The sequence below is a fragment of the Zootoca vivipara genome, chromosome 1 (genome assembly GCF_963506605.1).
Source record: "Zootoca vivipara chromosome 1, rZooViv1.1, whole genome shotgun sequence".
Taxonomy (NCBI): Eukaryota; Metazoa; Chordata; class Lepidosauria; order Squamata; family Lacertidae; genus Zootoca; species Zootoca vivipara.
The window spans coordinates 113,604,737-113,620,676 of NC_083276.1; the positions used below are offsets into that span (position 1 = coordinate 113,604,737).

At 42.6% G+C, this 15,940-nt stretch overlaps 1 protein-coding gene across 9 annotated transcripts in view; it reads left to right on the top strand.

Annotated features, from left to right (window-relative positions):
• CCDC141 (coiled-coil domain containing 141) overlaps positions 1-15,940 on the top strand; it is a 99,271-nt gene that overhangs the window by 40,310 nt on the left and 43,021 nt on the right. For all 9 annotated transcript variants that reach the window (XM_035133974.2, XM_060280624.1, XM_060280626.1 and 6 more), the window contains 5 exons: positions 4,205-4,324; positions 9,461-9,655; positions 12,044-12,216; positions 13,385-13,526; positions 15,808-15,927. In XM_035133974.2, the coding sequence (XP_034989865.2) occupies positions 4,205-4,324; positions 9,461-9,655; positions 12,044-12,216; positions 13,385-13,526; positions 15,808-15,927 (750 nt within the window). The remainder of the gene's footprint in view (positions 1-4,204; positions 4,325-9,460; positions 9,656-12,043; positions 12,217-13,384; positions 13,527-15,807; positions 15,928-15,940) is intronic.

A 15,940-nucleotide genomic window follows, 5' to 3' on the forward strand; every position in this document is an offset into this window, starting at 1 on the left:
AATTGGGTAATATGCCTGTTCATGGAGTTGCGCTCCTCTCAAAGGAGCAGGTGTACAGTCAGGGGACACTCATGTAGCCATCTTAAGTCACTGGAAGCCCAGCTTTGGAAGATAGACATAGCCAAGTAGCTGGGATGTGAGAGGGGTGTCAGGGACTGGGCAGAGGAGGAATGGTGGAGACTGCCTCCCCAGCCTGACTCTTCCAGAGAAGAATGAGACAGTTCAGAATCACAACAGGGGGTTGAGGGAGGTCACAGCTCAGAGGCAGATGAAGGGAAAAGCTGGAAAATAATGGGAGAGGAGGAGGAAGAAGAGTAAGCACCGGGGGGGGGGGCGACAGCTGACGGACTCAGTGTCTTTAGAAAGCATTCCAGCCCCCCCCCCATCCCAGAACACGGCAGGCCTTGAAAGTAGTAGGAGAGCAAAGAGCTCAAAGCCGAGGGCACTTTCCAGCATCCTTAGCGATGACTCATGAGGAAGTGGGAGAGATGGAGGGGGTGGAGATTCACTCAGAGCAACGCCATTATTCCATGAGGCCACATTCCCAAGCCTCTCTATGTGAATATTGAATAAAAGCAGATGGTAAGGGCTTTTCCTTGTCTTGCCCATTCCTGGCAACCTGCCGTGGGGTTGGTTCCTCTGCTGCCTGACAAGGGGCTAACTTTTTAAGACTTCCTTTTGTCTCTGCTGCAAACATGCCAAAATGGACCCATGGCTCTGCTCCCAATCTCTGTATGTTCAAAGTGCCTTAAAAAAAGCAGAAGCCTAAATGTGACTTGTGGGGCAGAGTGGGGAGAGGCTGCTATGGATCACACATCAGGAGACCACACTATATTCAGGTGTATTTGTATAGAAGGCACCTTGAATGAATACCCAACACTAGTGCTATCAAGTTTTTAGGTCTGTTTCCCTAGCTTCCTGGAATAGACATTTTAATTCTAATCCCGCCTCCCAGCTTTGCATGGAACCCTACAGCTCCTTGTTAAGTATTCCTTCTCATAGAGAGTTTGACGTTCTTCCTTCCATGGAGTTTTATCCCTGACATTGCCTTATTCATTATTGTCCAGGACTGAGAGAGGTCAGTGTATTCCATTTAGCATTCAAGGGTGAGAATGTTACACTTTCCTCCCTGTCTGGCCCTAGATTCTGTCATCTCTCTGACCAGCTTCCATATAATTAAAAAACCATATAGAGTTGTACCCAACCTTATGTGAGCAAAACACAGCTTCCTCCACCCAATTTTGGGCCGTTCCCTCCACCCACTGCAGCCCCCTATGGCACAGCACACAGTGTTTGGTAGCTCCCCACAACCTCTGAAGAAACTACAGTGGAGAGGGGTAGAAGGAGGGGGGAAAGGTAAAGTTTTGTTGCATGAGCTTACCTTCCAGTCACATGGCACTGAACATAACCTGCCTTTCTTGTCCTGCTGATTCCAAGTAGAGTACCCCAGTGTTAGGAGCAAGCTTTTGTAACATCTTGTCATAGAAGGTGCAGGTGGCTGCAGATCCACTTCCGTTTAGGGGTTCTGATGACTACAGAAAAATATATTGGACACATTCAGTATTCCTCCCAATATTTCCTGGTGGAATAAACAGTGACACGCCTCAGATTTATGTGCTGCCTCGTCCCATTTCCCTCCCTTTGCCTTCAAGCAAAGGAGATTAGCTCGCCCCAAATCATGACTACTTCCTGCTCTTAGGGCACATAAATTTTTTGCAAGCTAATGTTTGGCCAAGAAGTGGCAACCTTTTTTGCTGCAAATTAGAAGAGGATTGAAGGGGAGGCGGGTAGGATGAACTGTGTGAACAAATGTTTACTGCTGTCCATTTCCCTAGTTGCAAACCATGGCTCACCCTCCAGCATTCCTCAAATGAAAACCGGGACGCGCGCTGTGCATGTTGCCATGCAAGCCAGTGGGCGAGTGGACAAGGTGCCTCATGGGAGCTGTGACATTCCCTCCCTGGAGGTCACAGGGGAGGGAGGGGAGGGGAAAACACCAACCAGGAGTCTGGTTTGTGGCAGCCACCATGCTTCCAGTGCAGCTTCCCCTGGGAATAGTAGGTTTTTTCCCTCCCCAGTCTTGTGCTGTGGGAGGAGGAAGGCAAAATTGCCCTGTACCGCCGCCTCCTTCCATGGCAGTTGCCATTTCTTGGAGCCAAGTCGGAGGCTGGAGTGAATGAGTGGTCAGGTGGCCTCTGTAGAAGGAAGGAGGGATGAGTGTGGGGAGCCCAGAGCCCACCTCCTCGGCCTTCCTTCCGCTGGCAGGGGCATTGCCAAGGCGACCGCTGTGGCCTAGCAGGCTTCATCCTCAGGCACCACTGCAAGCTGGCCCATCCTCCTCCCCAAACTCAGTGGCGGCGCTGGCCTTCCAGGATCACATCGGAAGCTGGGATGGCTTCTGTAATTCTGGAACCATCCGTGGAAAATTGGGACACTTGAAGGGCATGCCATAGTGTGCCGCTGCATCTGAACTGAGCCACTCAATTCATAGTGGTAGATAGCCAGTCTCAGAGTAGACCCATAAATTTACTTTAAGTATTACTTATCGCCTTTAGTTGTGAGGATATAATCTCTCCCCATCTCTCCAGTACTGTGATTTAAAAAATGAAATCAGGCCTCGAACGAGGAACATATCAAAATGAATAAATTGGAAGCACTTAGGAAACAGCTTTGTGGTGTGACATTAAATTAAATTTTAATTACATTAATTATCTCTTTATATCCCTTGCTACACCGAACTCCTTAGGTAATTTGCTGAGTGTGTTGTTGTAGATTTGTGGGAAGCATTTTTGTTTACTTTCAGAATATTCACAGAGGAATACTTAATAGCTCCAATTGTGACATATAAGGACAGACTAGGTCCTCAGTCTAACACTGTTCTGTACCCATGCTTAAGCCCCACTGAAATTGAAGGAGGTTAAGCATAATTCTATACTGGATTGTGGTGTATATGTAGGTAATAATCCAATACTGTACACCAGTAAATAAAACAGCTGCATTTTAGCCCATGTGATATCAAATCAAATCAAACCTTTATTGCGTTAGCATACAGCCATAGCAAAATAAAAACAATACAAAATGCCAGAGACGAGCAACAAAGCAAAATTCAAGGCGATGTTGCTGGTGTAATAACATTTAAATTACCCTAAGACAATAATGCAAAGATTTAGGTGCCAGCACCAAAAATCTAATATGCAGATATATGTAAAGCATAAAATAGACCAAAATAGGCTTGGCACATTCAGTTAAAAATGAAATAGAGAGAATTAAAACAGGTCCAGGTCTAGGACACACTACCCTGTCAGGGTAGCCCTGAGTTTCAGATATCAAATTCCACATATCGCTTACTCTGTTTAGGCATTATATGAATTAATGGAATAGGGAGAAGGATCTTGCATGCCTGACTTCATGTTCATTTTAATGCCTCAAAGAGCCTTTGTGCACACAACTGCATAAGCAAAGGATTCCAGGTCCCTGATCAGTTATTCCTCATTTTCCAGGGTGAGGGATTGTCGTATGATAGTTACATGCAGGCCTTGAGCTAAAAGTATACAGTATTCATTCTGCTTGGGGGTCACTGGTTTCCTTCCTCTGTTTGTGCCCGCAGTTCAGAGAATAGGTTCTGTCTTAACATCCTGCAGCTTTATAGGATTAAAATAGCATTAAAATAATTATAATCCCTAGGGCAATGCTTTTCTTTATCAAATAAAACACCAAATCACAAAACAAAGTGAAGACTGAAAACAAGTCCTCATTCATTGTAAACAGGATTTGTTTAAAACTTCAGTGCACAGACAACTGGGCTACGGAAACCCAGCCTTTATTAGACTCATTTACAAATTTCCTATTCTTTTGGCTAAGACAAGATTTTTCACACACTCTCATTAAAAATTAAGCTAAACTGGGTTGCTGTTTTTAAATGAATAGATAACTCTCAATGTAGCGGTACAGTTCAAACAAATTCACAGAAGGCTGAGCTATTTTTCTATAAAGATACAGGTTGAATAGCAATAAGCAGGATGTGAGAGTTCTTACCACTGTGCAATCCATTCAGTGATTGGGAATGTGATCCTAATTATCTATACTTATTGCTTATGATTAACCTCGTTCAACATACTATGGGTTATTATATATCTATCCTTATGATTAATCTCACTTCAGTAGTTACATCCCAGTCCTTCAAAATATTCTTTCTTTTTTTCAGATCACCTCTTCGTACAAGAAGAACATAAAGGATTATTTTCATAAGCAAAAGCTGGGGTCATCTTTAAAAGAAAATGAAGAATTACTCCAGGAGCACAAGGAAATGGAAAATAAGGTTAAAGTAAGAACCATCTTATCTAAAACATGCCCACTGTAGTCCTTCAATTTCTTACAGTGGACTATTGTATTGATATAAGAACATCTTCCCCTGAGGATTATCATTTCAATCATTAAATCATGGGCTCTTCATTGCTTGGACTAATCTACACTGGTGAGTCATAACGTTAAAAATATGTTATAAAATGTGACACCAGAGGGCGCTGTAGAGCAGCAATCCATCATCAATGGGATATATAGATATATATAGTTATCAGGTTTTTATAGCGTTTTTCTTAGCAGTGTAGATCCAGCCCTGGTTTATATGTTTTTTGCCCAGTTTGGGAAGAATATGTATTTGCTCATGGTTTCTGACAAGTGGCAACCCCTCTCAAGTCAGGTCACTCTTAAAAACTATGGTGATAAGGTTCCATAACCAGACAGATTAATTGAAGGGGAAATATATGAATGGCAGTTAGCTAAACTAGTTAAGAAATGCAAGCAAAAACTTAATGTGTCACTGAGATTTGGGGCTGCTTCCCCATTGCAAAAGAAGAATGCACACCACAGCTACTTTACCTATTACACATGGGGTGGCTGTTGATAAAGTCATCTATTTTGTTTTAAATAATCATTTTACATGTTGCTTTACATATCCCCCCCCACCTCCGTTTTTTCTTCATCCTTAGCAAAATCTTAGTGTCATGCTTAATTTCCATTTATGTATCCTTAAATTTCCAGAAGAAGAAATCAGCTCTAAGAGTGTCTTCCCCAATGATGGCTCTTTAAGAAAATAAGCATTCCGAATACATTCTAGAAAGCTAAACAAATTTAAGTATCATTGACTTCAATGGGAAAGAGTTAATCACTGTAGTTGGATTCGATGGGACTTAAAAGTCATTAACTTTGGCTGGATCACACCCGACATTTTTCTGCAATTCAGGGTCCATAGGAGTGCTTCTTTTTTCTCAGCTGCTTCATGTTTTTGAAAGCCTCACAGCCTCTTTTGAACAAAAGGGTCCAGATTTTTTTTTAAAAAAAATAAAGTATAATTCCACCCTGTCTGCACCAATCTTTTCAAAAGTGCCAGATCAATCAAGAGATCTACAAGGGGCTCAATTTCTGTGCCAAATGGAATATTGAGAACTGCAATTTTAAAGGTTACTTACTGAGAAGGCAAAAAAGTAAAATAGCATGACCTATCTGTGGAGAGACACTGAGCACAGGTTATGTAGAATGCTGTGTGTCTTCAGAGGTACTTATGTAGCTCAGGAAATCTGCAGAGGCATGGCAACAGCAGGCTTTTTGCTGCTCTTGGTGGAAAGAAGTGACGACGATGTCATGCCACCAAATAGCACGCAATATTAAAACAGTAATGTCTCTGGCTGCTTTGGATCACTGCACATGAAAGCTGATCCTCTGTGCTAAGCAGCTCACTTGTAGCAGTTCATCCTTGTAGATCAAATCATTATCTCAGCAGTCCTTCAGATAGGCAAGAAAAGGGCTTTGTGCCTGTGGCTTCAAAGAGAAAATTCCCTAGTCTACACAATGAACTACTGCACACCCACCAAGCCTGCTCACCACATGAACTTTAGTGAGACGTTCAAGGGACAGGGGCAGCAGATCCTGATGTCGATCTTTGCGCGGTCAGGCAGAGACCCCCAAAACCCCAGTCAGCCCCTGAGCGGAATAACGACACCAGACAGTGTTCTATGGGATTACAATTGGCCACAACTTTATTAAGATTCAGATGTAGGGAGACCTTGGCACAGGCATTGGGCGTTTATCCCCCCAGCCAGGGGTCTAGGTAATTTCCGGGTTATCCAGCATATATGGGGGTTAGGCTAGCTCTGGAGAACATATGTTCAAGCAGATAGCCTGCCCCCCTTTTCGCCGCCGCTGGAGGGGGAGGGCAATGACAGCCCCTGGGTGAATGGTCAATGCCTCCCCCCTAGACCCCTTTAACGGGAATCCTGGTATCGCCACCACAATGGGGGCAGGGGGTTACCTCCCCCATGCCCCCATTTGGGTAAATGTCTAAAGGATTCCGCCCAAGGCCTGCAACCGCCAAAGTTATGACAAATTGCTATGGGAAAGGCAAAACCTGCTAATGCAGAGAAATTCCTTTCCGGCCCTTCAACAGCGGCCTTGTTGTAGCAGCGCCTGCGTACGTGCTTGCCTGCGGAAGAAAAGAGGTTAACCTGCAATGTAAGCATTAATTTTTTGGGAGTGGAGGGTGGGAAAGCACTGGAGCCGTCGACTTCTTCCCAGGTATGTCTCTCCTTCTGCTGTGAGCACTGGATAGTTACCTCCTCCTACCTGGCCAATCCCACCCTGGCAACACCTCCCCCGGCTGGCTGTGTGGGCGGAGACCACAGGTATCCAGCCTGGGAAGGTGGTGCCAGACTCCAAACTGCTGGGGGCTGCCTGAGGCTCCCAGGATGCTACACGCGACCGCACAAAATGTGCACCCCTTTTATATGGGGAACGGTCATTATACCACCCACCCCACTCACCTCTTCTTCCCTGGCAGGGAGGGGATGCCATTTGCTGGTTTGCCTCAGGCGCCAAAATGTCTTGCGCCAACCCTGGTCCTGCCTCTTAAGACACCCGTGCACATGCTGGCTGTGTCCCCTGGCCTACACAAGATTGGTGTCAACCCAAAGAGGGCCTTATGCACATATCCCTGTCTCTGTTGAGGGACACACACACACCCCGCATTTACATGTATAGCACCAAATTCCCCAATAGGGATGGAAACCATGGTTGTGATATCTAGCAGCCTCCTCCTTGCCAGCTTAGCATATTCAATGGCTATTAAAGGACGAAGAGGGATAAGACATGTCACACATGGCTAATTCAGATGCAACCACTTTTCTTCAACAGGGCAGAGATTATGTGTGTGTGGTGTTGTTGTTTTTTTAATATCAATATTGTAACCTTTCCTGGAGAGCTTCTTTCTTGAGTGCAGAGATCCAACAAGATATAGTGAGAAGAATGTTGGACAGGGACTGGGGAGACCAAGGTTCAAATCCCCACTCAGCCATGAAGTCCACTGGCTGACACTAGGCCAGACACACATCTAGCTCAGTACTGACCATCCAAGGTATCAGGCAAGAATCTTTCCCAAACCTGACACCTGAGATCTTTTTAACTAGATCTGCCAGAGAATGGATCTGGGACCTCCCGCAGTACAGGAACCGTCTGTGCTTTTTACTTTCCATTTAGAAATCTTCTAACACCACCAATAAACACCAAAGTGCATTACCCATACTAGCAAGAGAATATAATGGGAAATATTTCCTTCTTTATTGAACATTTTTTTATTTTTTAAAGCCACACAAGACCCACAATGAAGTCACATAGGAATGAAACTGAGCCCTGGTGATCTTTGACCAGTGTGTGGCTCTGATCCAGCAGATCTGATGTGATTGCAAAACCCTCTTGTGTACAGGGAGCGTCTCCATATTCAGTGGGTGATCTTGGAATGCTTGCACACAAATAGCTCCCCTTCATAGAAAAGGGCAGAGGGTCACTGCGCTGACTGACTTTTGGACGCTGTCCATTTTTAAGGAGATAGGATTGCCATTATTAGAATCAATGGGATTTAAGCATTACAGGAAAACACTTAGGCTCATTGATTTCAAGAATACATAGGCATGCATAGCTTGCGCTGGATTGCCCAGTAGTGAAACTCGGCAAATTGTTGATAATGCCATTGTGTCAAATAACTGAATGTATGTGGTTGCATTTTAAATGATAGCAAGATGCCGATATGTTTGTTCCTAAGCAATGTACAGTAATTGAATTTTGAGGGTACTGTCAACCATTCATCTTAGCATTACCTTGAACATGGTAGTTGCTGGCCCTTATTTAGTAGGATGGGCACTTTGCAGCTCAGCAGGATAGGTTATTGAAGAAAAGGTTTGTACTTCTTTGCTGCTGTTTCAAATTCATCCCGGGGGAATGGTTTTCCTATTTATTAGCCATATAATAACCTATGAATGGGAAGTAGTTGCTGTAACTCTTTACATTATCTCTAAACCGTAAGCCAGTGCTGCCTTGGTATACGGCTTTGCTTGTTTGTTTATTTGTGGCATTTGTATTCCATCCTGTTACATAAACTTCTGTAGGTGGTTTACAATAAATTGGAAAAAAAGAGAGTTGAAATAAGTAAAATATAAAACCATTTAAAAGGGTGGAGGAAACTCTTCTCAAATACAACAACAAAACTAGTTGCATTGATGGAATTGTGAGGTGTCCAGGCACAGGGAAATTAGATTACCTGCTGCCATGTAGGCCTACCTTTCCACAGGAAAAGAAATAGAAGTATACTAGTTTATTAGGTATTTTTGTGCTTTCATTTTTGTGTTTTTATGTTGTGGACTGCCCTGTGATCTTCGGATGAAGGGTGGTATACAAATTTAATGACTAATAATAATAATAATAATAATAATAATAATCTCAAATACTTTTGTGTGAATCAAATGTCCTTGCTAGACTTTTGGGTATGACAACTGGGACCATCTGCACAGCAGGTGAGTTTAACTGCCTACCTACCCATTGATGCTCCTCTCACTGCCATGTTCCCCCCCCCTAATCTGGGGTTCCTTAGAGAATGCTGGGGTGCCCATCACCCAGCAGGCACACAGGTCACCTGATCACAATCTTCTTCATCGTGATGAGATGTAATTTAAAATAAAGTAATTTTCTGAATTTGCATCTCCTACCTTCCAACACTTTGAAGCTAGAATCCAGGATGGCATCTTCCTGTTGTTTTTTTATTATCACGAGAGCATGGGAGCCATTTGGGTTGCTGCAATCTCATGCAATTTTGCACCGCAGTTTCCTCCCCTTCCAAAAAAACAAACATTTTGGGCAGGCATGGCAACCAGAAACAGGGTCCTGAAAAAAGCCCTTTTTGGAGGGAAATTGCATTGCAAAATCACACGAAAGCATGGCAGTCGTGAGAGCATGGCCACCGTTCTCTCGCAATAAAAAACAATGTCCTGTTTCTTCCAGGGCACTTGTATGGTATGGAATCTCTGCATGTAAATTAGCATGTGCAAGTTTTATTTAAATCTGTGCCATCGCCTGTCTTTTTCGTGGGGTGGCTATCCCGCAGGCAGATAGCTAACAGAGGTGGACCTTCTCTTTCAAGGTATGGAGCTCCAGTGTGGAAGATCTGAAATCAGAGGCTCTCAAGATTCTGTTTTCAGAAGAGTATGCTGAAAAAGAGCACCTGAAGCTTTCAAATCAGAAAATGAACCTGTTGCAACAGGAAGTGAACCGTTGTATGGAAGAGCGGAAAGTGTTGTTGGAAGAAGCCAATGAATTCTTCACTGCAGCAGCGAAGGTTAGTCAAAGGATTAACCAACCCACAATATGTGGTCCAGTTGCCTACACTATGCATATCGCACCACGTTTGTTTTCAGTTCGTCACAGTTCTGTTTCTGATTTCAAAAAAAAGAAACATTGCATTTATTTGTATGTATTTCTCTGCATGCAGAACAATCTAGGATGTGGTTACCAGATGTCCCCGTTTCCCAGGGACAGTCCCCGGATTTACAAATCTGTCCCTGGACAAAATCTGTCACCAGAATGTCCCCGGATTTCATTTAATGTCCCCTGATTTATATTTTAAGTGTTGTAGATTTATTAGTAGGGAATGAATGTTGTGTGATTGGTACCGTGTGTATATGTGAAATCATGTATAGTGGGCAACACCATCTACAAAGCCTGTAAACAACATCTAAACCTCTGGAAACTCTTTAAAACCCCTTAGAAAACCAGCAGCGCTTGTCAGAGGCCCCCCATTTAAAGCAAGCTTCCTAGTGCGTGGCTACATTAATCAACCTGCAGCAGGATGAAAAGGCCATGTTACCGAGTATCATATTATGCTGAGTTGGCACCATCTATGAAACTGTAGCAATATAGGAAGGAGTAATCCTGACAGACAGAGTGGTTATCACAGCTGTCATGGAAAAACTTAACTTCAGAAGGCTACAGTCTTCAAACTTCCTACTCTATACAATGTTAGAGTAGTGGCTTTAGAGCAGGTCATCTGAGGGTTGTGACCATTCTTACAACCCGACCCTATCCGTCTTTGCAAGGAAGTAATTTCTACTGAGTTCAATGGAGCTTACTCCCAAGTAACAGAGGCGCTGCCTCTGTTGTCTTTTCTGCCAAAAACCTTCCTCTTCCAGCAAGCCATTTCAAGTAGAGATCTTTCCCTGTCTGCATCCAGTACCTTTCGAAGAACAAACTTCATTACTAGTATGGTTTATGTCATGAAGTCCAGAGAATAAAACATCTCTACTAGCCCAACGTAAGCATTTTTGGCTCTGCCAATAGGATTTCCACTCCCTCTCCTCTTGTCATGTGCCCCCTAAATCTGCTCCAGAAGGTTGAGGAGAAACTCACAACAGATTTGGGAGGGGGGGTGCAGAGGGGGAGGGGAAGTTTCATTGTCCAGCCTGCATTATGGGACCTGTATAGTTGTATACCGCCTAGAGTTCTGATCCAAAGGCTCCTGAGTTTTTCGAAACTGACTGGTCATTTTATTGCTGTGAGTGGCTTGAAGTCACTTTTGTTTTTTAAAAAGGCTAATATAAATAATCACCATCACCCTACAATTCTATGGTTTGAGAAGGGAAATTACATAAACTGGCTCACCCTCCACTGCTGCTGTCTTCTCTCAAAATGATAATCCTGTCATTATTTTTTCCCCATCCATTTTTCTTCTTCACGTATCCTTATGGACTTCGTTCTCCTGGTCATTTTTGAAAGTCAAACAAGCACCCATCTTTTATTTTATTTTTGCTGTAAAAAGGATTGAAGATACTTTCTCCACATTCTCACTTTCTTCTTCATCTTTTTGGTAATATAGCAATTCAGACATTTCCCTCCTAACTGAAGGCATATTCTGGGTCCTTTTCCCCTCTCAACATTGTGACATGAAATTAAATGCTTAGAGATACTCAGAAAAAGAAAAATGTGCACTGGGAAGCCAAGAAGCCGATAATGCTGCCCACCTTGTCTGGTGCTGCCCTGTAGCCATATGGACATATGGATGTGCTCAATAGTGACTCTGTGCAATAGCCCATCTGGCTCAGTATATTCAGATGGCCAATGGTCTCCACCACATTCGAGAGACCTTCCCTGCCCTGCTATCTGTGGTTCTTTTATAGGAAACACCAGGAATTGAGCCTAGAACGTCATGCACGTAAAGCAAGTGCGCAGCCACTGACCTATGGCTCCTTCAGTTCCCCGTTTCCTAAGGAGAGCAGTGTGCACAGCTGAAGGTGCTTCATATAAGGACTTGATCAGAAGCAGAGCCTCCTTTGTGCATGCAGATTCGGTAGGAGCCAGCATATGGGAGCTTGCTCCAAAACTATGGAACAACATGGTGTCATGCCTTCAGGGTAGTGGGCCCAACTCTGTGGAACTCAATCACAGTAGAAATCAAGCAAGCCTCAATCATCCCCGCTGAATTTCAGAAGCCTGGTTAAAACTATTTTATTCCAGCAGGACTTTGCACCATGAATCTGCTCTGACGTTTCAATCTCTGGTGTTTAATTTATGTTTTAAATTTTGCGTGTGTTTTGTAAGCCGCTTTGGGACCCAGGTGGTGAAAAGTGGGGTATAAATTCTTAAAACAAAATGGTTTCTATGCTGAGTTGAATAAAAACTGTTTCATAATAAGTTTTATTTTACTTTTCAAAAACAGTATTTGTCTTGATAGGCGTGTGATGCACTTAGAAATGTAGAGGCCTCCCTTAAGCTTCTTAACTCTGAAGGCATAAGCTCGCCTCTCTTGGCAATAAAACATGAGGAGCTGAAGAAAGAGATTACAGAAGGATCAGCTGATGCCCTGCAGAAGGGACAAACCTTGCTTAGCAAAGGAGATGCCCACAGGTAAGTTAAGGATGTAAGTGAAGAACCCCATACTCATTTAGCAGTTGCCTCACAGGTATCAATTCTCGCTGGGAAGGTACATGATTCTAATCAGGTCGGAATACTCTTTTTCCACATGAGCAATGATCAAGGGGAACGTGAGGAGTTTTTAGGCAGAAATAAGGCAAATCCTGAAAATAAGAAAATGCAACCCAGGGTTTTATGAGCTTGACCATTCACTAGGATTGAATCCAAGGTGATTCCCAGTGGGTGAATTCTCTCCCCTACATTCTTGAAAGCATTCCCCACAGCGCCTTTCCCCTAATTCACTGAGGCAAGGGGAAGTGATGGGGAAGAAATACAAGTTGTTCCATATGCTGCAATTTTGCCCCAATGGTTATTATTATTATTATTATTATTATTATTATTATTATTATTATTATTATTTATACCCCGCCCATCTGGCTGGGTTTCCCAAGTCACTCTGGGCAGCTTCCAACAAAATATTAAAAATACAATAAAACATCAGACATTAAAAACTTCCCTAAACAGGGCTGCCTTCAGATGTCTTCTAATAGTCAGATAGTTGTTTATTTCCTTGACATCTGATGGGAGGGCATTTCACAGGGCAGGCACCGCCACCGAGAAGGCCCTCTGCCTGGTTCCCTGTAACTTCACTTCTTGCAGTGAAGGAACCGCCAAAAGGCCCTCAGAGCTGGACCTCAGTGTGTGGCTGTATGATGGGGGTGGAGATGCTCCTTCAGGTATACTAGGCTGAGGCCATTTAGGGCTTTAAAGGTCAGCACCAACAATTTCAATCGTGCTTGGAAACATACTGGGAGCCAATGTAGGTCTTTCAAGACCGGTGTTATGCGGTCTTGGCGGCCGCTCCCAGTCACCAGTCTAGCTGCTGCAGTCTGTCTGTTTATTCAGGGTCACATTTTGATAGGTTTACTTATGTGAAGTAAATTTGTTCATATTTGTTTCCTCACAAATTCTGGTGAGGAACTCATTTGAGGAAGGGAAAGTGTTAGAACAAAATCCACAAATGTACGTGTCCTAGTTTCTCTGTTTTGCTGCAAATTAAGATTATTATTGTTGGTTTTCCAAAGGCTAGTTGTGCAAAGGATCAGAATTGTTTTCATCTGCCTCCTGACAATGCTAACTGTCATTTTGTTTCTGCCTTCAGTTCTTGGATGACTGGTGTTCAGGAAATGGTAAACTGCATTAACAAAAGAGTAGATGGACTGATCAAACAGTGTCCTGCTTACAAGGAACTTGCCTCAGAAAAACAGCACTTAACCACCTCCTTAGACAATTATCTCAAGAAGGTATATGAAAACATGCAACCCATTCCGATAAATATAACTGAATGATAAATAGAAATTGAAGTCCAATTATATTGGACAGTGTGATTTTTCGGTGAGATCCACTATAAATTTTGGAAAGTTGTTTGTCTGTTTGGATCCCTCTGAAGGTACTGTAGCCAAATTTTGTATGATGGTTCCTAGGATCAAGGTTCAGGTTTTCACCTATGTTTGGATACAATTGGACACCATTTTGAATCAAGATGGTGGACTCCAACTTTTAAAAAACTGCACTGATTTTAGCCATTGATTTCAAAACTGCACCAATTTTTTTGTTTATAAGAATTCCTGAGGAATGCTACATGCTGGGCTCCTAGTATATATACAAGGTGGATTTAAATGCACAGTATACCTAAATGAGGCACAAGATCTCACAAATTCATGCAGGCAAGCGTGTAAGAGAAATAGGTTGAGAGGCTCCTTATAGTGCTTCCCTCCAGATTTCTATCAGGTATTGCTCTCTTTCTCTCACTTCAGTCCAGGAAATGTCTGTCCTCTCATTTATTTATTCTTTTAATTGGATTCTATTTATATTTTGCTTTTTCAGATCAGAGCCCACACAATATATATAAAACAAATCTTCCACTTTAAACACTGAAACCACAAAGGAAATTGATCCATGGGGAAAGCTATTCAGAGTGGAGAAAGAAAAAAGAGGAGAATAGGCTGAAACAAAAATAATAATAATAGTGCAGAAACAAATATAAGTAATTAAACATGGAGAATGCATTCAAAGCCCATTTCGCCACTCAAGGAATTATGGGCACTGTAGTTTGATAAGGGTTGCTGGGAATCGTATCTCTGTGAGAAGTAAAATACAGTGCCCAGACTTCTTTGAGGGAATGAATGGACTTCATTTGTGCTTTAAAGGTAGGGTGTGTAAGTGGTCTGAGTCTCAAGCATCGTTGGTCTTCCATGACCAACCTTGTTGAGGAGAGGACAGCTGCACTGAACACAGAGCCTGTTTCCCTTTCAAAGTGGCCCGTCAGCTTCTATTGCCCTGCCAGGACTTCACACTCACTGTTCTTGTAGAAACATCCCAAAGCCCTTCATTGAAAACAATTGTTTCATACCGAATTAATTATGGAGGTTGTGTTTCATTTAGGCAGAATACCACCTAATACCTGTCTCACAAGTGGGGGGGGGGAGATGCTTTTGATCATTGTTGTAAAAAAACCCAGACATTCACAAAATTGGGGAATGCTTTCTGAAATTTGAGATAAATTGAATTCCTCTTGCTTCTATGGGGAATGTGATTACCCTTTATAACCATAATAGGTGTTTTCTAGTACAGTTCTCTACTAGCATAGAGCACTATGAAATATTTACTGCATGCTAAAATCAACCCTGGCATTTGGTAGACACAGCTTAATCCAATTTAGATGCTTCTAAAAATGTGCAACAGGAATGAATCCTCACAATGGCTATATATACAATATAATTCTATATGCTAAGTCATCATGGCTATTTTTTCCATTCATGCTGTCACAAATGTAAATATATGTGCACGGTGCACAATTACCGTCCACAAGCCATAATGCCAAAGACTCGAAAAATGTACTCAGTTTAAAAATTAAGACAGTGTTCTTATGGAGAGAAAAGAGTTTGTGAAATTAGTTATCCAGGCTACTTTTTACTTCTTGGCTAATGAAACAGTAACTACTGTATATTCCTGCGTATAAGACTACTTTTTAACCCAGGAAAATCTTCTCAAAAGTCGGGGGTCGTCTTATACGCCGGGTCCTATTTCTTTACGAGTATATCCCAAACTCTATATTTTAACTGGAATGTTGGGGGTCGTCTTATACGCCCAGTCGTCTTATACGCCGGAAGATAATATATGTTTGAATTGTAATGCTGGAAATGTAGTTAGAGGTTAGGCATTTCAGTATATATGTCTATGTAGTCTTAATCGTGCACATGGAAAATCTCTGTCCCACAAAAAGGAACAGTTGAACATGCCTTCATTTTTAGCTATCTGGTGTCGTTTTTACTAACTCAAATATATGTGGTGACACATGGCACGCTCTTTCAAAGAATCCTGCCGTTTTACAATGCATGTGGGAGAATCACTTATCTGAAAGCACTCCCCTATCAAAACTTCTCTACCTGTGGAATGCTTATACCTACATCACAGGGAAGACTTCTAGCCGATAATTATGCCGTTATGTCCAAAACAAGCCTTGGTGGCATGCAAATTAGTAGTTCAATGTTTTTAACTGGTTATTTTTATTCAAAACCAAAGGCCTCTACAAAGATTAAGAACGTTGGTCCAATAGTCTCAGCTGCAATAAATCCTGGATCATCTGTCCCTGAATCAGAGAAAGTCCTGAACAAATACTTAGAGCTTGCAAATCAAACTAAGGTAAAATACTTTT